The sequence below is a fragment of the Tetrao urogallus genome, assembly GCF_951394365.1.
Source record: "Tetrao urogallus genome assembly, chromosome: 2".
Lineage (NCBI taxonomy): Eukaryota > Metazoa > Chordata > Aves > Galliformes > Phasianidae > Tetrao > Tetrao urogallus.
The window spans coordinates 86,114,762-86,135,629 of NC_136814.1; the positions used below are offsets into that span (position 1 = coordinate 86,114,762).

At 35.9% G+C, this 20,868-nt stretch overlaps 1 protein-coding gene across 2 annotated transcripts in view; it reads left to right on the forward strand.

The window, feature by feature from the left end:
• Positions 1 to 18,336, forward strand: part of COL21A1 (collagen type XXI alpha 1 chain) — a gene marked incomplete at both ends in the record, with an annotated part of 74,741 nt that extends 56,405 nt beyond the window's left edge. For both annotated transcript variants that reach the window (XM_079549876.1, XM_079549877.1), the window contains 11 exons: positions 1,072 to 1,125; positions 2,476 to 2,529; positions 3,919 to 3,990; positions 8,093 to 8,128; positions 8,816 to 8,860; positions 10,904 to 10,936; positions 15,079 to 15,225; positions 15,322 to 15,376; positions 15,681 to 15,881; positions 17,353 to 17,430; positions 18,149 to 18,336. In XM_079549876.1, the coding sequence (XP_079406002.1) occupies positions 1,072 to 1,125; positions 2,476 to 2,529; positions 3,919 to 3,990; positions 8,093 to 8,128; positions 8,816 to 8,860; positions 10,904 to 10,936; positions 15,079 to 15,225; positions 15,322 to 15,376; positions 15,681 to 15,881; positions 17,353 to 17,430; positions 18,149 to 18,336 (963 nt within the window). The remainder of the gene's footprint in view (positions 1 to 1,071; positions 1,126 to 2,475; positions 2,530 to 3,918; positions 3,991 to 8,092; positions 8,129 to 8,815; positions 8,861 to 10,903; positions 10,937 to 15,078; positions 15,226 to 15,321; positions 15,377 to 15,680; positions 15,882 to 17,352; positions 17,431 to 18,148) is intronic.
• Positions 18,337 to 20,868: the final 2,532 nt, after the last annotated feature.

Below are 20,868 nucleotides of genomic sequence, written 5' to 3' on the forward strand. Positions count from 1 at the left end.
AACAATATTAGCAGTAGTTTTTGAAAATACTATCAATTAGCATCAATAAAATTTATTGTCTAGAAAGTTGGATTGCACAACATAATTTATTTATTTGACTGTGTAATTTCTTGTATTTTACACTGTGTGTTGTTAAATGCCTTCTTACAGCAAATCATGTTTTAGAATATACCTGGAAGTCCACATGAAGCAACAATAATATATTAGTTCTATTGATATTTGAAGTTCTAAAGTAAGAAAGAGATGAAATGAAGTGGTGCCATAGATGTGTATTAACACCAGAATAAATGGGAGTTCCATTTTGGAAAGTATGATTTACTAATAAGTTCTGAAGTATACTTGAGAGTAGCTTTAGAAGGACAAGAAAAAAAGCTAGCCTTTTAATGATTTAACACCCTTTAGTTCTTTATGGAACAAAGATAACTAAACGTGCCTTTGTCACATGTTTCTGTGAGAGGAATCTAAGGAATTGGTTTTGGCAATGCTCAGGTTGTGTAAGTGTGCTGTAGTAGCAGAAGTTGTTTGGCTCTTGAGGGAATGGTTCAAACCCAGTGCTTGCCAAAGAAGCAAAGATGTGAACCCAAGTTCACTGATCTTAATAAACCTCCTCAAGGTTTGGAAGACTCGTGGTGCAGCAACCTCAGAGAATCACAGTCAGAAACAAGGAAGAGAATTCTGAAATACCATTAATAGTTTTGGGAACCCTAAATGGAAGGTGAGAAATTCCTTCATGGCTCTCAATTATAGCTAAGGATGTAATACATTATATTAAAAATTAGACAGCATGGATGAGGTTTTGATTTGCAGGAGATTCTCTCTCAGGAATATTTTAAGACAGGATTTTGTTTTTTTCCTGTGTTTATTTTTTTTTCCATTCACAATAGCCCTTCCTCACACCATAGAAGGCGTAGGTAATCCAGAGCAACTTCCTCTATAGGACTATGATGAAAATAATATTTTCTATCTATTTCTTTTGCAGTAAAAGCATAATAATACTCTTTATACAGTACTGAAGCCATTATTCCTCCAGCCTGTTACAGAAATGTTTCTACCTTTTTCAAAAATAAATAGGGTTTGATGGGACCAGAAGGCTCATTTGGACTACCTGGAGCTCCTGGGCCTAAGGTGAGCATTTTTGTTAATTCACTTGTGACTTTGATATACAACTGCCTTATAGATGACAAAAGGTTAGGATTTTGCACCTAAGTTTTTGGTATACCGAATACTGGAAGGTGACTTACATGATTTTCCACATATTACCTTATATAATAGTTTAGTCTCAAAAGAGCTTAATATAGCTCAGTAAATGGCACCTCTCATCCCATGAGGTTTGGAACTGCTGCAGAGATGGTCATGAGACTTCGTTTAAACTTCACAGTCCTGGAAAATGTTCTGCAATGCTTGGAGCCAGATAATTCTCAGTATACATCAGAACTCTCTGCCTGTGTTACATTTATTTATATTTTAATTGTGTTAAACGGAGTTACATGCTGCTTTTTCCATCTGAGGAGCCAAATTTATTTCAGATGTAACTTTACTGATTGCACTACAGCTACAGCAGGAATTAATTTGACCCATACTCTCAGAAACTAAAATAGATACTATAAATCTATATCTGTTAGTGCAGCCTTTTATTTTAATCCAAGATGAGTTTTGATTAGTAAGCACTGAAAGGTATGTCCTAGAGAAAATTAATGAATATGGAATCCATTTCCTAAACTTTATGTTTACATTTAGCTCTGTTTCTGCACATACTTTATTTTATACCCGCATGTACGTATGTTTTTCTTTAAAGTTGTATACGGAAGGTATACATGTTTTAAAGTGGTCCATGTTTGCCGTGGTGAAAAAGGTAGAATACCTATGAAATGACAAGAAGTTAATTAGTTTTATTTCCATTTGTGAAACATGCTTTTATTTTATGTATTTACCTCTTATTCAGAATGTAAGCTTTGCTTCCAGAAGAAATCTTCAATCTTGCAGAAAAGTATCATAAAGTAATCAGTAATTTTTAGACTTGAATGGAAGTACTTGTGCTGACTATACACTGAATTCCACAGACTATACTAAAAAGCAAAACAAAAGTATATTTTGGCTCAGACAGGTCAGAGGATTTCCATTTTTATTAAATAAGATGGTGAAAATGTGAAGTCCATGTACAAAAACATGGTATGACTGGGAAAGGGCTGTAAGGCAGGTGGGTAATGAACAGGAGAGCACAGGCAAGTGGGTCACATTTTGTCATAAGTATCTCATTTTTCAAAGAGAAGATTGAAAATGCACATTTCCTTTACAGTAGCAGAAAAGTAACCTTTCAGTCACTCACTGTACTTATTTTTAAAAGCTGATTACCCAGCAGTGTCTGTTTTTATTTGCTAGTATTGCCATATTGTATGATACCGTGTAATATAATACCATATAATGCATAGCCATAGTGATGTATCACCAAAATGCCCATGTTGTTTTCTTCTGTAGGGTGATAAAGGTGAACCTGGTCTACAGGGGAAACCAGGATCATCAGGAGCCAAGGTAAGTATAAATCTGTGATTAAATTAGTTATAAGGCAGTTTTGTTTCAAAATAGAACAGCAATGAAGATAAAATCACATCAGAATCAATTTGATGGGTTATTCTTACTAGCTTCATACTAAACTTTAGGAAATGCAAGTCAGCAGTGTCCTTGAATCCTGCTTTACAGTAGTCTGTGGGAGCAAGATTGTGTGGTTGCGTTCGTGTCAGTGCTGGCTTAAGCCCAGCCACAGTGTCACATCTGCTGACCTCTGTGGCAGGTGCAGCTGTTTGACTGGTCTCTCAGTTGTAGCATGCTGTCTAGTGCTGGTAACACCTTGGGGCCAGGGATCACACCTGAGAGGATTTATGGTGATGCATGTGAGCCATAAGGCATCCTGCTGCCTTGATGCTCTAAAACATGTGTTTGAATGAGAAAGCAGCATGACAAGGAAACTGTCTTCACAATCCAAAGATGACTTCACGATCCAGAAACAGGATGGGACTGGGATAGACTTTCTGATGGGGTCAACTCAGTCTCACCAAAAAAGCAGTATTTAAAGCAGAGATGAGGCTGATCAAAAAAGATCATTAATTGTTTAGTCAAAAAGTTAATGTTGGAAAAGCTTTGTGGGGAAGGGCAGAAAATAATTAGTTTATTTTCTAGTTTTTACCTTTTCTCCAGTCCTCTCCTGTCTCTGTGCTTCATATGTACACAATGACATTGGCTTCTATTCTGTTGTGATAGAACGGGAAAATCGTTTCAGATTTAAAGAGGGTTTAGGTTATAAACCACCTTTATACCTAAAGATTTAGGTTAGATACATGAAAAAGTCTTTCACAGTGAGGGTGGTGAGGCACTAAAATAGGGTGTCCAGAGATCTGGTGGACTCCCTGTCCCCAGAGACTTTCAAGGTGAGGCTGGATCAGGCCCTGGGTATCCTGACATAGCTGTGGTGTCCCTGTTCACTGCAGGGAAGTTGGGCTAAATGACCTTTAAAAGTCTCTTCCAACTCTAAGAATTCTATGATTCTATTACAGTGCACTATCAGTTGAAGAGATTATGAAGTTGTGCTAAGCTACACAGAGACCAGTATGTCTTACTGTTATGTAACTTCCAGCTCATACTGAAATTCAAACCTGTAAACATTGCCACCACTTCTTATAGTCTTCTATCTATAATGTTGAAAAATCAACATCAACTGTATTAGAAGGTAATAAAAGATAGTTTAAAAGTTAGGAGTGATTTTTTTTTGTGGTTTGTCTGATTTCAGCACCCCTTCAAAAATTCCAAGTTACAGAATTTCAGAATATCATAGCCAAAAATATCATGTGACCTTGAAAAAGCATGCAGTATAGATTTTGACACACAATGTATCACTGCTACTTACAGAGCTATTATATTGTTCAGGGAGAACCAGGAGGACCGGGTGCCCCAGGTGAACCAGGCTATCCAGGTATTCCTGGTATCCAGGGTATAAAGGTAAGCAGTTTTTTTTCTAGTTTTATCTTAATTACATTTTTTTACTGGAAGTGCTTTTCCAAGAAGTGGCCAGTATCAGGGAAATACTTTTCAATGCATTGTTTTTATTAGAGACAATTCAGTATGGTTTGGAAGGTCTATTAGCTAGAAAACCAATCGCGTTTCATAGGGAGGAGAGAATGACGAAAAGGGGAGAAACTGTTCACATCAAGTGCTGTGACATAGGCATTGATAAAATTTCCTTTATGAATTATAGTACATTAGGGTATGAGCTGTGGTTCAATATTTACTTATTATATCTTCTTATAGCAGGCAACATATTGGCAGATTCTGTAGTACAAAGTCTTCCAGGGATCTCCCCAAAGAATTGGAGCAATTATACCTACGTAGCTGGGACAGATTCAACTCAGTTACCCCTAGCTGTTTAGAGTCATCTGATCTAACCAGCTTGTCTAGGCTTTCTTGATATTTAGCTGAGGGAGTCTGAGCTCCTTTGGGAAGTCATTCACTTACATCTTTGTTTAGGAATAAATGAATCTGGAAGTACTTATCTATTTCCATTGACTGTAACTGAAGCCTAGATAATTGGCTAAATTAGATGTTGAAAATTTTTATGGCAAAGTTTAGAGGAATCCTATTAATACTGTCCTGGTTGAAAATTATTTCTTCTGTTCAGTCAAGAACCAGTAGTTCTAATCCTTGCGTTCTGAGTTTTCAGAGATCTCACCATCTCTTGGTGTGGCTTGTGTCAGTCAAACACTGTTACAGACATGGCTATGCAAGCATTCTTCTTTGCTAAAGAGCTGTTTTGTGAAAATGTAAAATTTAGTATTGATGTCTCAACAGGCTGCCCAGGGAGGTGATGGAGTCATCATCTGGAGGTGTTCAAGAAACATTTAGATGTTGTACTGAGGGGGCATGGTTTAGTGGGAAAATACTGGTGACAGGTGGATGATTGGACTGGAAGATCTTAGAGGTCTTTTCCAACCTTGGAGATTCTATGATTCTGTGATTCTATGAATTTCTGAATAGTCACCCATTTTTAAACTGTAGATATGTAGGATTTTCTAACAATCACATGAGGAGTGATTTTTTTGAGGAGTTCCAGGTTAAAAAGGTTATAGGCAGTATGGTTCTTTGGTACATTCTGAAATTGAAACCTATATTGCTTTGCACGCTAGTTAACATCACATTAACTAAGTCCTTTCCTTGAGATTTTCATGTACATGTTGATGTCATTCTGAAAATCTCATACGTGTTTAAAACTTCTCATTTTCATCTCAGCCAGTAAGGCAAAACTTTTTGTCTGGAAGCTGGAAAGCCCTTAGAATATTTCCAGTTTTAAAATACTGACAGAGTTGTTTCATGCTGTAACTCACAGACCTTAACTGGAGTGTGAAATGAATCTTGAGGAAAAATCAGCTGTGCACTGTCTATGAAATTGGCTTTATGAGCCTGTAAATTAGAAGTACTAGAAAATCTTTACTTTTCATGCCCTGTGGGTAACTACAAAGAACTTAACAAAATTGTGTTTTCTAGATAATATTTTCTCAGGATGGCGCCGTTCTTCTGTGTGTAACTCAACCAAGAAATAGAGGAATATAAAAAATGTACGCTTTATCTATGCTAGTAGGCAAATTGATATAAAAGAAATGGATTGAAGTGAAATTGTTGACTTCACTTCTACAAATCAATTATTTTGAATTGCAAATGAAGCTTGTATTTGTATCTATTACTTTTATAATCTAATTTTTATTTGGAATTTCTTTACTGTGGACACTATCAAAGCAAAAATATCAGTGTTCTGAAAAGTAAATGTTTAATTGCTTTGCAAGATAATAAGTACTGCTATTGCCTTCAGTGTCTTGTATTTTTGTGAGAGAACATAATGGGTTGGCCAAAAAAAATTTTTTTAATCAAGTTTTTAATTGTTGTATACAACTGTAAGGCTTCTTTTAATGTTATGCTGTTTCTTTGGAGCAACATCAGAGATCTAATGTCATGTAATGAAATTGTTTCTTCAGTATATGGTTTATGATAAATACCAAGCTTTACATGAAACCCTTCAGATATTTGTTCAAGTAAGAAGGTTTTGAGGTTAAAAATTTTGCTGCATATGCAGTCAGTTATTATAAAATTTAAAATGCTAAAATTAAATTTTAAATAATTAAGTTGGTTACATTAATAAATTAAATCAGCTTAAAATGATATTTGAACTGGTTTAATAATGGCTTTATATTAAAATACATAGAGTTTTTAAGTATAAAAATAAATTACATATGCATAGGTAGTGTATCTAGTGTATCTGACACTTCTTTTGGAAGTCTAATAATATTCCTTGGGAAGTACTCATGTCTCATGTCTCAACTAGATTTCTCCATTGTATATATGAATTACAGATTTTTGAATAAACAGGAAGACTTGTAAAAGCAAAGAAAGCTCTGTTAGAAAGAGCTAAGCAGTTAGTAAAACATAAATCTGATGACATCCTGTGTAGTAGTAGAGGACAAACTTTTGAAGGATGAAGACCTTCATAGAAAGGCATTACAGAAACAGAGGTAAAATATGGAAGGAATGAGTGGAAGATAAAGGAGTGTAAGTTAGAGGTATGGTGTTATATTTAAAGTTTTATGGGAAATCACATGCATACTAGACTTTATCTTCTGCTCCATAGGTTTCCTATATGTCCTGTATCATATATGACAGAATACATGTGTGCAATCAAATAAGAATGTCACAGCTGTGCCAGAGTATTTTAGATATCAATAAGTATGTGTGGAGATGCCTTAGGTTGTCTGGAGTACCTTCAATAGCACTCCATACTTGTGCTTAGACAACTGAAACAAGTCCCTGCTCAGTGTAGTAACGGAAGCTAGAAAATGATCCGAATTCAGGTGCACTTATTTCAACTTGAGTTCTGTTTTCCAAGACAGCGTGTAGTAAAATTAATCTTCTGACAAGTTTTAAGATAGTGATTTGCAGACCACGTAAAGATGAAGATGTCCTGGCTTACATCTTTCAAAATCCACTGAAGTCCAAGAGTGACCAGAGTTGAGCTAGCATCACTAGAATAGTTTAATGAAATTCATTTCCACCATACACTCAGTGTCAGTATCCAAGGATAATGGATCAAGACAGAAATATGGATTTTAAGGAGGGAGAATTTATTAAAACGTATGGAAAGTCTCTAAATTTTAAATCACAGAAGATAAATCTTGCAAAATTAATTATCCATTTCATATGAAGATACAAGTCAGAATATGTATTTCTGGTTAACTGGAGTTGAAAGTATGACAAAGTCTTGAATTATTCAGGAAAAATGTTGCAGTCAATGTTAAGCCCTTCAACTATAGCTTATTTTGAAACTTGAAACGAAACCAAATATTTTACTTTCAAGTACAATACACAGCTGGCATAAATACCTTCTTATCTTGTGGGATTTTCTATCAGGAAAATATTTGTCATGGTCAGAATCTCCTCCATGCTACTGTTTAGTGTTTAAATAAACATTTTGTCTAAAAAAAATACAACTAAATACACGCATGGATGGTTTTTACCAGGAAACTGGCAAAACAAACACAAAAGTTCCATCCCACTTCTTTCCATTATTAAATGCAGTTTTACACCACCACCACCACCAGATCTGTCTTTTGTTTTATGTGTTGCTGTGTTTTCAGCCCAACATTTTGTTTTAAGGCAATTTGAATAGTCATACCAATTTAAGAGGTCTTCTAAGTTTCCTTTTCTGTCAATGAAGGTAGACACATTTTAGGATTACACTGTTATTGTAATTATTGCTCTCCTTTCCCCATCTTTTTTTCTCCTCAGTAAATGAACTCCTGCTAGATTTGCCATTTAATTTGATATCTGAGTATCCACTTTTCTTTCTGACAGAACTTTCTATGCCAGATTCTCTTATTATAACTTTCTGTATTAATTTCAGTTTTTTGTGTATATGAGAATAAAATTTTCTGTTTTCTTTCAGTATAACTAGAGGCTATTAGATGCTCCCCTTGTATTTATTGTGTTAAATTAAATCTGAGTACGAGTCTTTCAGATAAATTGTGTTGTGATGGAGACTTTTCTTTGAATATTTTTACAGGGGGACAAAGGAAGCCAGGGTGAAAATGGTATCCAGGTACATCTATTTTTTTTCCTAATCAAAATCACGAAACTATTAATAAATAACACTATTAATAGCACTATTATTATCAACACTATTAATAAAACAGCTAGAAGTTAACAAGAAAAAAAACTCTTAAACTCTTGCTTGAAAAAGAGTAACAGCACTGAGCCTTGATTTTTCATGAAGCAAAATTGTCCAGTATGCCCTGCATTAATTGCCAGCAGCATTTTGGGGCTGAATAGGCATTTGGTGTGGCTCCAGTGAGGATACAGGTACACGGGTTGTGCTACTGCCTAGGGGCGCTGGGACGTGACGTAGCACCATCCTGGGCAAGGTTCTGTCCCTGTCTGTTCCAGTCATTGCAACACACAGATCCTCATAATCAGTAATGCCACCTTGTCTTTTCCTACTACTGTATTATAAACTGTGGCATTTTTCTCCTAAAAGTCATGGAAATACTCACAAAAACAGGAGAGGATCTTGTTATCACTCAGATCCTATCTTGGCTCCTGTGTTTTCAGAGTAGTCATTGTAGTCATCTGCTCTGTTTGTGCTCTGAGCTCTTGGAGACTAAGCTTTTAGAGGGATTGGGCTCAGATTAAATTGAGATCTTAGGTTTTGTCTTTATGTGTTATTTTTGATAGCTTAATTGTTTCTCCCAGATAAATGCAAATTTAAGTAAACATTTATTTTCTGAAGGGGCAAAAAGGAGAAAAAGGAAGACAAGGAAATCCAGGCTTACAGGTACTGTTAAAATGATGATCCTAGTTCAAGAGAGCCATGATTCATATTTATTTCTGAAGATTATTTCCGTCAGAATGGGTAGGCAATTCTTTTTATCAGGTGAAATATATTTATATATAACATGAGTATATAGTTATATAAATTACTTCTTAAACAACTTTTATAATTTAAATATAACAAATACAACACATGCAGAGAAGATTGAGCCATATCCTTCTTTGCTGTACGCAGTGGAATGACAAGAAAAAATGGACACAAATTGGAATGCAGGAAATTCCAACTTGATACACAGGATAAACATGTTGCTGTGAAGGTGGTCAGACACTGGAGCAGACTGCTTACAGAGGCTCTAGTAACAGCTGGCTGAACATGGCCTTGAGTGACCTGCAAGGATAGAATCACTCTGAAAAGAAGGTTGAAACCCTGAAGGTCCCTTCTATCCCACATGTTTCTGTGGTTCAGAGTATATCTTGGGAAACAGACTGGAAGTCCATACTCTCGCATTATTTTATGAAAGCCTTCGTTGTGGAAAATTTTTATGAACATGGGTAGAAATAGTCAAAAACAGATAAAAGCACAAAACAGCCTTTGTGAAAAGTCAAGCATCACTTGAGAGAGTGATTTTAAGATATTGTGTATACCATGCTAAACTTTCATGTAGTTTATTAACACTGATAGCATACAAGGAGTCATTATTGACATCTTCTGTGCACATAAATTACAGATGTTTCCTGTTTCAGCTGCAAATCAGTGAGATCCAGTTATTTCTCTTTCTTTTAATTCTGGGCCAGTGTATTCTGATTGTGTCATAGTTGGCTATCTTGTTGTACCACAGAAAATAACTGTTAATATTTATAAATACTTGCTAACTACATAGCGTATGTCATGCCTAAACAGAAAAGTATTTGTTAGAGGTACATATCTAAAACTAGACTTGGAAGGAAGTTACAGTTGTTTTCTTCAGAATTATGACATTGATACAGCTGGCTGTCTAGCCAGAAAGATTTGATTCCAGCTGAACATGGGCAGGAGGTCGAGAGTGTGTGTTAGCTTGGTTTTATCGCTCTCAGGGGTATGCAGCTTGACAGAAATCTTGTAGTAAAGCTGAGTAGAAGTTTTTTTAAGGAGAAATAGTTTGAACTAAAAGACCAATGACTGTTTTTAAATAAATGTGATGTCATACTCTGACATTTTATAAATTAAACTTTCTGGGTTGTCCCCTTGCAAATAATGGACACAATTCCCTAAGTTCATTATTTTAGTCACCAGGAGAATTGTAAGAATTGGGTTTGTTTTTGTGTTTTCTTTCTTTTTTATTATTATTATTTTTTAAAGCTGAAAAACTAATATGAGACAGATCTAAAATTGTTTCCCGTGCTTATCTATTTTGGGCAGCAACCAAAAACTCAGTCATTCAAATACTCTGGTAGACAGTACTAGGTCCTTCCAAGGTTCCTAAAGCCCTCAGGGTTTCTCCGAGATACAGTACTGATTCCCTTGTTACCATGAGCCTGTCAGAAAAGGGAAAAAGCCTGTGCTAAGCTGCCAGCTTGCCATGGTATTTAATGATCAGTTTGGCAGAAATGACACCAGAGCCATTTGCCAACACAAAAAATCTGCTTTACAAACTCAGCTTGTATTTCAAATGGGCTGAGCTTGAGTTCTGTCCAGTAAGATGATATGAAATGGGTACAATCTGAAGTTTCCTTTTGCTAGACTGTTAAATTTTATTTCTTTGGTCTTTCAAAGAGTGAATAGGTTTTATCTAAATGCACTTCTTCTACTCTAATAAAATGTACGTTATGTAATATGTGTGATGTGTTTCCCATTTATCCTTTTTGAACGTTATATTAAAGTTATTACTAAAGTGTTAGTTATATAAAATTTGCATTTTTAAAATACAGAGATCTCAGAATCTTTAAATATTAACATTTATGATTAATTATTGAAAACAAAGGAAAAAATATTTTTTATTCCAAGTAACTTGGCTCAACTTGTTTGTTTTTTTTTGTTGTTCTTTTGTTTTTAATATAATTCCTAAAGGGAACAGAAGGATTGAGGGGCGAACAAGGAGAGGTATGTATTTTGTAATGGCAAATGCAGTAAAACAGAATAATCCTATCTGCAAATTGTGATCTATAAATTGTGTGTTTGCAGTCTTGTTTTCATACTTACATAACCACAGAAGCGAAATTAATTAAAAAGTATCAGAGAGGAGAAGAGAAAGAAGTATTAGTTAAAAGATACAGGTAGCATAATGGATATTTCAAAAAATGCAAGATCTAAAAATGTTAAAGCCAACTATAACCTTTAAGGGGATACAGATAATTAGAAAAGGAGCTGGTTGAAGAAGGCAAATAACTGTCACTGAAGAGTAAGAAGTTACTTCACAAAAGAATACAGAATATTTGATTTAAATGATCCTTCTTTTTCACTGTCTTTACTTCAGCAGCAGCCAATACAGCCAAATATGGAACACAACACATAACAAAGCTCCTTCTTCTTGTACGCTTTTACTGGTTTTGGCAGTCAGCAATGGAGGGGCAGTTAATGTAGAGATCCAAACTGTTGCATTTAATATCAGTTACAAATTTATGTAATTCCTTTAGACTGTGCTGATGTGCTGGCTTTGCCTTTAGCTTCCATAAAGGACTGTGGGAAGGACTTCCACAGCTGAGCTATTTATCTGTTCATTTTAAACTTGGCCACTGAGATTTCTTTGTGTGCCTCTCTTTCAGAAGTAATGGCAGAGAAGACTGTACAAAGATATATTTTTAGAGGATTCTATCATTGAGACTGACTCAGAAAATGCAGGGCAGAATTATTTCTCCCAAATATTAAGTTTACACTGGAATAATTTCCATGTCAGCCTGAAATTTGAGGGAGATAAAGGGAAGCACACTTGGACTTTCCTTGGTCTGTGAGAAGCTAAATTTGTTCTTCTCTGGAATGTTTTAAAGTCCTGTCTCTTTTCCTGTGGTTGACTAATGTAGATATATTCATGGTCAGACCTTCTAACTGTTTGTTTTACACAGTGTATAAAGTATTGGTGTATAAAAGATTAACTTTGTTAGTTGTATTTGATTCATTCCAGCGCTCAGTGAAATGAGTATTTAATTTCCCATTCTGCTTCAACTTTACCTATAGATGTCTTTGCCCAGCACCTTTTCGTTAAGTAGTGTTGCATATCAATAACTGGACATGCTCTTTAGAAACTCACAAGCATTTAAACTTTAGAATTGTCCTATATGCTGCTGTGGTTCTATGAAATTCCTAAAAATTACAGTTTGGCTTATAGGCACTTTACTAAATTGTAGCCAAAACTGCTAACATATTACTTGTGAACCATTGAGGTAGCTTCTTTATATGTTTTAAATCATGGTAAATAATATATTTTTTGTCTAAAATGTCAGTATTATCTTTACTATGCATTATGATATAATGATGTAACTATGTTTACTTAACAGGCTTATAAAATTGGTTTATTTTCTGCTTTAAAAACTATATTGCCATTTGTCATGGTCTGACTTCTTAATAGAGAAGTTTCTTCAGGCATTCTTCATTCTGAGCACTTGCGGAGCTCTTTTAGTTTTTATTGATTTTCTTTGCCAATAGCAAAGGTCAGCAAACAAGGCCACACACAGGATGCAGCTTAGCATACCATAGACCATAATACACTGCGGAAAATGTTCCCTCAGCAGTTTCATTTGCTTTTTGGCAAGCTCTGCAGGCAGTTGTGCTGAGGTTCTAGTGTTTTGCCTTTTGTTTTGATTTGGTTTTTGTTAAATACTGGCTTCTTGCTTCTGATGTTCTTCTACAATATATGCCATTTTCCTAATAGTTCACTGATTCTTAATGCTTTCTAACCCTTTTAACATTCAATTGCAAATAAATTAACTTGCAAGTCAGATGTCATGTAAACATAGGCCATAGCTGTAAAAGTAATTAAACTAAAACAAATAATTTCTAGCTACATGAACAGCATTATCTTCAGATCTCAAAACGTACAGCTTCTGGTGTAGCCATAGGCAGCTTCTTTGTATGTTTATCCCAGAGACTTGCTGATCCTGTGGAGATGTTGTTAAAATGACTGTTAAATATAAAACCATTTGCAATCATGGAATAGGAACAGATAAATACAATTCTACATGGTGTAACTAAGAATATCTGGTCTCTATGGCTATGTCACGGGTTATGATATGGATTACTTATAGCAAAAATCATAAAACCATGACAGGCTACAGTGTTTCACTTTGACAGTAGCAAGACAGCTACAACCTTGGACAAAGTAAGTTCTGAATTAGGGCACAACTTCTTTAAGGGGGGAGTATATGGACTGCTGTTCAATTCACACTTGGCATCTTACTCGTGGAACTTCTTTTCTCCCATCTCTTAGGCATTTTACCAACATGTGCCACCTTTTATCTTAAGTGGAAAAATGCTTGACTTCTTGTAGTGCCTTTTTTTGTTTTGTTTTGGTTTGGTTTTTTTTTTGTGGGTTTTGTAAGGCAAATGGAAGCAAAAAAAGATCCAACCCCTCAAAACCACAGAAAGAACTTAAGATTTTTCAGGATGCACAGACAGCCAGTCACTTAGGTATGTTTTTATCTGATGGCTTTTCAGAGTAGGGTTGCACTGCCCCTCTGCCTTCAAATTTTATTTACAGCAGAACTGAATGACATAATGGAAGAGCTCAGTTAACCTGAACAGGCTGTGATCCTTTTGTGATGCCAGGTATGCAATTCTGAGTGTTTTCTCTTTCAGTGACCTTGTTTTCCTCATTTCTCAGTTCTGAGATATAAGCCATCTTAATGTAGCAGGGTGAAAAATCCTGATAGTTAGCTCCCTGTGTATAAAGTGTACTCTGTGTAAAGTACTACTCTGTAGTAATTCATCCAGAGAGCTCTGGGCATTGTTACTAATTCAGACCGAGCCAGAACGTTTTGAGTGAGCCATATATTTTTCTGACGTAAAGTGTTTTGATAAGTACTACCTAGAAGGGCATGAAGTAATATAAATAGCATAATTTAAAAATCAGTGCAAGTCTATGAAGACTACATGCCTGTGCTTCTTAAACTTGCATTGTTTGCTCCAATAAGGTTTGCTTGTCATACATAGTGATTCTGTTGCCCTATTTCCATAATTCCATCTAAAATCGTTGGAAAGTGAGAAAGAAAATTTTTAAGTTACTGACAACACTATAGAAACTGCAAAACACGGAAGGAGAAAACTCATCAGGGAGCAAAGACAGTATACTAACTTTAATCTTGGACATGTACCAAAATACATTCTAATGGAATTTTTTTGGCTCCAGCACAGGGAAGGACTTCCACAGGAGCTATTGCAGTAGGCAACCCCATACATAAAAGAACCATTGCTTTGATGAAGATAAATCCAGTATTATTTTAACCTTTTCTAGTGAAGCAAACGGGCTGCAGTTGCTATCAATCAAACAGAATAAATGAAGTAAAAAAAGTCAATCACCAACAACAGAAACCCTAAATGAAATCAGAATCATTTTTCCTTTCACTTATAAACAAATGTCATAGAGTAAAAGTCTTGATTGTTTTATTAAATTAGAAGCATGCCAAGAACTTCTGTGGTCCAGAATTTCACTTGTAATTTTTCCAGCCTTCTAAGTTAATAAATATTTTCTTCCATATGTTAGTAAGGAATTTGTTTTATATTAATTAGTAAAGCAAATGGATTTGTTTAAGATTTCTTTCTAAAGGGGAGCTGTAAGAGAGAAGGGGATAGACTCCTTAGGGGAGGGAGATGGGGAGGGAAATGGTTGCAGTGGGAGATGGTTTCAAACTAAAAGAAAGAGGGAAGATTTAGATTGGATATAAGGAAAAAGGTTTTTACAAGAAGATTTGTCTGGCACTGGAACAGGTGGTGCAGAGAGAAGGTGGATTCTCCGTAATTGGAGAGATTCAAGGTGAAGCTGGACAGGGCTCTGAGCAACTTAATCAAGCCGTAGATGTTCCTGTTCATTGCAGGGGATTTGGACCAGTGACCTTTAAGGGTCCCTTCCAACTCAAATGCTTCTATGATTCAATTCTAATATGGAAATTTAGGTACTTTGTAAATTTTCTTGACAACTTAAAATGAAGATTGTCAGTGAAGCTCTTAAAAGATATTTGTGGTACTACATAGCTTCCATGTAAAGATACAGCATTGTAAAGGTACAATTTGCTTTTCATTGGTTTCTGTTTCAGAAAGGTGAGAAGGGAGACCCAGGCACTCGAGGCATCAATGGACAGAAAGGAGAATCCGGTATCCAAGGTCTGGTTGGACCTCCTGGTGTCAGAGGTCAGCCTGGAGACAGAGGGCCCCCAGGACCACCTGGATCAGATGGAAAACCTGTATGCATAGGATCTCACAATGGTCATTTTGGGTGCTTTAAAACTCCCAACAGATGCGGGCTTTCTGTTGTTATAACACTTCTCTGTTCAATTTAGGCACGAGAATTTTCAGAAGAATTTATTCGACAGGTCTGTTCGGATGTACTGAGAAGTAAGTTTGAAAGACTTTACTGTTCTTTCCTTGTTTGAAGTGCTGAAGTTTCCTTGTAACTATACAGATGCTTCTTTTTCTTGAAAACAATGCCTATATTTTGATCTGATTTATCACAGGTTTTCATAGAGTTGTAGAAACACACTTCCACATCTCCATTAGGTGCTAAAAGCACTTTGTTTCCTAAAGATACCATACTGCCTAAAGAAAGGAAGCTGGTTTTATTTTAATGAAGAAGTATAAATACTTTTGTATTTTACAGTTGAAACACTCTTAAGCACTTCTTTTGTTTGAATTCTGCCAGCCCAGTTACCTGTGATCCTTCAGAGTGGAAGGCTACAAAACTGCAACCACTGTCAGTCCCAAAGCGCTTCCCCAGGACTTCCAGGACCACCAGGTCCAAGAGGCCCTGAAGGTCCAAGAGGGTTTCCTGGTTTGCCAGGGAATGATGGTGTTCCAGGTCTGACTGGCATCCCGGGTCGCCCTGGGGCCCGTGGGACGAGAGGTACTGTGTGCATATTGTTTCTATGCCTTTGTTTTCTGCTTGCAGTTTTGGATGGGACTATTGAAGAGTGAAAGAGTAAGGGAATAGCGGAGTTTGTATTGCAAAGTATTAATGGGAGTACGGTGCAAAGGTTTCTTTGCTCTCGAAGTATGCATATCAGAAGAAGACGAAATACCAGAATGCACAAGATGACTAGTGTTCTGTTCTACTGTACTTAAATTTTGATCTTTTTAGAGTGATTTTTATTTCATTTATCCTGTCATATAGATATTTTTTAACTCCGTTTATTTTTTTTTATTATTTTCATTTTTAGATCAGGTATGTTTAGATGTGGGTTTTGGTATATTTTCCTATTTGTTTTCTTCCAAACTTCTTTGTTTATGATATTTTAAAAACTTCTAATATTCACTGGTTATTTAGTGTCTATATATTCACTGTTATTTTCCTGCTACCTGCAGGCTGTTCTTTGGCATATAATACATTTATAGCCCTATGACTTCCTTATTTTTTCTCCTTTTTCCTTTTTATCTTGTAAGGATTTCTATTATTTTCTTTATACTTTTCTTTAAGGTTCTGAATTCTTTTTAAAAATACTGAAGAAGCTAATGCTTTTAGGTGTCTCTGCCATACAAGCGTTCCATCTGATTTCTGTAGTGCTTTTTGTGAGCTTAAATACGTACATCTAGTCTGGAAATGAAATCCATTTGTAACTGCAACAACTGTGTTTCTTATTGCATCAAAATAATCAGGAAAGTTATATTACTATGTAGTGATGTGCTTGACAGGTTGACAGGAAAATGGTTGGTAAATATTTTTCTCTGTAACTTCTCAATAATGACCTTGTGTATCAGATTCATTTTGGGTGCGATGATAATTTGTTCTGCTTTCATAATTTCATCTCCAAAAGGAGAATGTGCAGTTTTCCTCTGGAGCTGACACTGACTAACCACGCCAGCTGTTTCACACGAGAAAAATTGGTATCTGTTTCTCTGAAGCAATTGAATTCATTCGGTTGTGCTGCTATGAGAGAGTATATATTTTCCCCATCTCAGACAGTATATCTTTTTTGGAGGAGATGTAATTTTGCTGTACATTGTTTTCCTGAGTAGTCAGGGGCTGTGGTGAACATCTTACGCTCTCTTCATGCATCTTTATAAACACATTGCCAGTGAAAAAGCAATAACGGTTAACACTTTTCTTAATACTTCGTTATCTGCTCCCTCAACTCATAGTGGCCATCTGGTTATCAGGGGCTACATTGGCTCTTAATTTAGTGGAGATAAGGGTAATTAAGAATCTAGTTACACTGTGCTGCAGGTTACAAGGAAATGCTTATTTTAGATCCCATGGTTTGCTTTTGAACAATTAGTTATTTTCATTTAATAAGTATCATGAAATGTTGACTTTCTAATAGTTCTTATGAAGATCATTCTTTGTGTGCAAAGCTATAAATGTGTTTGCTAATCCACAGGATTGCCAGGGAAAAATGGTGCAAAAGGCAATCAAGGAATTGGGGTTCCTGGGATCCAAGGCCCACCAGGGCCTCCAGGTGAGAGATGGTTTCTGTGGATTCAATGCATGCTATTAAATATAAAGAAATAGTTTATAAAAAAATGTTTATGTAGTTGAGAAAAATGTGAATAGTTTTTATACTATTATTTACTATATATCTTTTGTGGCTAATGCCTATTTCTTGCATGCCTTTTAGATTGTTATAGGATATATTATTTACTGTAAAACCAATCTGAGATTCCCTTTTCTCGATGGACAGGTCACTGTATCAGACAGAAAACTGAGTCCTGATATAAACATATGACTTGTAACCATTACTTAGTGAAGGAAATATTCTTCCTAACAGCACTGTGTTGATTCAAAATGCAAAGCTGAGTGTTTGGAAGAGAGATTAGACCCTGATCCAGAGCTAGAAAAATGAATAAAATTCAGAGGACTCTGATTCATGCCCAATGGTTCCAGATAATATAATGAAGTATAATTGTGCCAAAGCAGATTTTTATATTTCCTTCAGAAAGCTATTTTAAACTTAGTGTTCTACATGCTTTTTTTCCCCCAAAGTCTTTGTAAGATAACAAGTTTGCTAGATACACCTATAAATAATTTGTGACAAGTGTCTTTTTCCAAAAGTGAAGTTTTCTTTATCTTAATACTTCACCAAACAGCAGGGCTATTTTGGGTTCCTAATTGCTCTTGTTTCGGTGTGAATAAAAGTACTCTGTAATGCATGTATTCCTTGCATGTGTGTCACTAAGGTCCTGAAGGTCCCCCAGGTATGAGTAAGGAAGGACGCCCTGGAGAACGTGGGCAGCCTGGTAAAGATGGAGATCGTGGCAGTCCCGGAATGCCAGGACCAGTTGGACCCCCTGGAATCTGTGACCCATCACTGTGTTTTAGTGTCATTGTTGGAAGAGACCCATTTAGAAAGGGACCAAATTATTAATTTGTGATTTAATAATCTAGAGGAATTGGTATGGTGCTTGTCTTTAATGGTCTTTCAAGTCTCAGGAAGGTGACCAGCAATAATTCCATAAACAAGAACAGAAGTACCTCTGACATTATTAACATTATAAATAAGGTTCCCAAATGTTATACAGTCCTTTAAAAAAGGAATTTTTTTTTTAATAACTTGCATCAATTGAAGTGTTTTTGAAAGAAATCATCAATTCTAATAGAAATAAATATAACTATAATATTTGACATTTAGTATTTAAGTGTCCTGTCATACTCCTGCTACCACTGAAGTCCTTAGCAAAAGTGCTGGGGACTCCACTGGCAGCAGGATTGGCCTGAAATGGTATAGGTCAGGTGTAAACTACTGTGAAATTTTTCACATGCAGCTGACATATACAGTATTTGATTTTGAAAGAATGTGTCTGGTTTTGACTTCATTTGTGTGTTAATCTCATTGGCTTGTGTATATTTCATAGCTCCAAGTGTTTGAGCAAATACTTATATTGGATTTTTATAAATTAAGGGAAATATCTCTACTTGTTATAGAAGTAGTATCACCTATTTTGCCACGCAGTTCCCTATTTAAAACCCAGGTGAAATGCAAGGTTAGACCTCCTACTGATTCAAGAAGAGCCAAGGTTTAATTTAAGGTGGTACTTTTGGCTACAAAAGGTCAAAAAGGTCTTAGTGGGTGATTCAGCTTATATGAAAAAAAAATTAAATGTTGGTAATGTTGGCTTGTAGCTATAATTTGACAAAAATTAATTAGTAAAAAAGTTTACACGAGCCCATTGTAACAGGTTTGCGTAATTATGGATTAAGTTATGTAGCCATTGCTGTTTCTCCCTAAGAACTGCAGTTGCCAAATTGAAGAAGTAGGTTTACAAGGAGAAAGGTCTAACTGCTGGCTAATTAACTGCAATGTTTGTTGCGCTGTTTCTTTTTCATTTTAAGCAAGGTTTGTGTAATTTTCTTTGTATGCTTTGCTGATGAGGTGTATTGCTTGCTTTCACATAAACGGCAAATGCACAGTTCCATGAGAATTTTAAATCCTTTTCTTAAATTAAGGCAGAGTCTTGTACTGATCTTACCCAGTGCTTTATAAGTGGCTTTTTCTAATGTGTTGTTTCTCTGTTGTCCCACTATGAGATTGGTAATATGCTTGACATTCAAGGGAAAATAAAATTTTGTATAGAACTTGTGGTGGTTTGATGAGCAATTGGAAGAGTTGCCTGTGTCCTGCATTGCAGAAAAGAGTGGTGTCTGTAATACAGGTTGGAATGCTTCTACCTGGCAGTTTTGCCTTTTTGTTTGGCGTCCTTCCATTTTCCCTGGATACAGTGCCAGCCTCAGGAGCAGCACCTCTTGCTGTGTGGTGCTCGGTGACTGCTGCCTGCTTAGAGCTACAGCCTTGTGACATGGTGTAGTAAGTAGCTTAGCCAAACCACATAGTTCAGTTCAAGCATTAGTGTCTCATCAACCTAGTTTAGAAACGTACACAATAGTTCTTGAAAGATACCAACTTGAGAGAAAATTGATTTGCACAGAATTTGCTCCTTGAACAAGTATTCCTTGGTACACACTGCTGGACTTTGCCCATGTGAACAAGCACTGACTGAATTTGTGGAGGACATAAATGCAGTTCTTCTTCACTTGCATTCAGTTTCATTTTGTTTATTTTTTGAGAGCTGGAAGCGAAACAAATCACTGGGTCAAGAAGGAATCAGGACCCCAGTGTTCTTTCAGAACCCTTCTGAGCTGTCCAGTTTGTATGCAAATTTAAACCCATGTTTAGGTCATCTTTCTCTAATAAGGTGCACAGTGTTGTGACCAGTGAGCCATATCTTTTGAGAAGTATCCTGGAGTCCAATGAACTTCTGACTACAGTGAATACAAGCAGAAAACCTGAATTTCTTAATTGTAGAAAATGCTGGTGTTCTTTCTGTTATAATGAAAAACACCTATACATTATTCTACCTACAAGAAACAGTTTTTTGCTCTAACTTTGAGCTTGCCAAGCCTGTTACATTTCTTCAGAAAGGGCTTGGTTTTACCAGCCAGAGGCATTGCTAACTATCCACTGTGTTGAGGTACGTGGTTTAGTGAGAACTGTTGGTGATATGTGGATAGTTGGACTGGATGATCTTGTAGGTCTTTTCCAACCTGTGATTCTGTCCAGCCTGTTCAGGTGCCTTTTTTAAAGCTAGTAACAATGTAGGTTACTTAAATGAAAACAAGCACTTTCACAGCCTAGTTCTGTATGATCAAATTGCCAGAAGCTATTAATATCTGGCACCCCAATGAGGTGCATAAATTACAGCCGAGTAACATGATCTAGGCTATCACTTCTTTTATGAGATTTTATCAAGTCAGAACTTTGCAGATTTCATAATCCTTTAATTTTCTGGCTTTGTAGCATTATAGAATAAAATGTTTGTGTGTTCAAGATCATGGATTGATGGGATATTTTATCAAAAAATATGAATATTTTTTCAGTGTCTTCAACTAATCCTAAAATAAG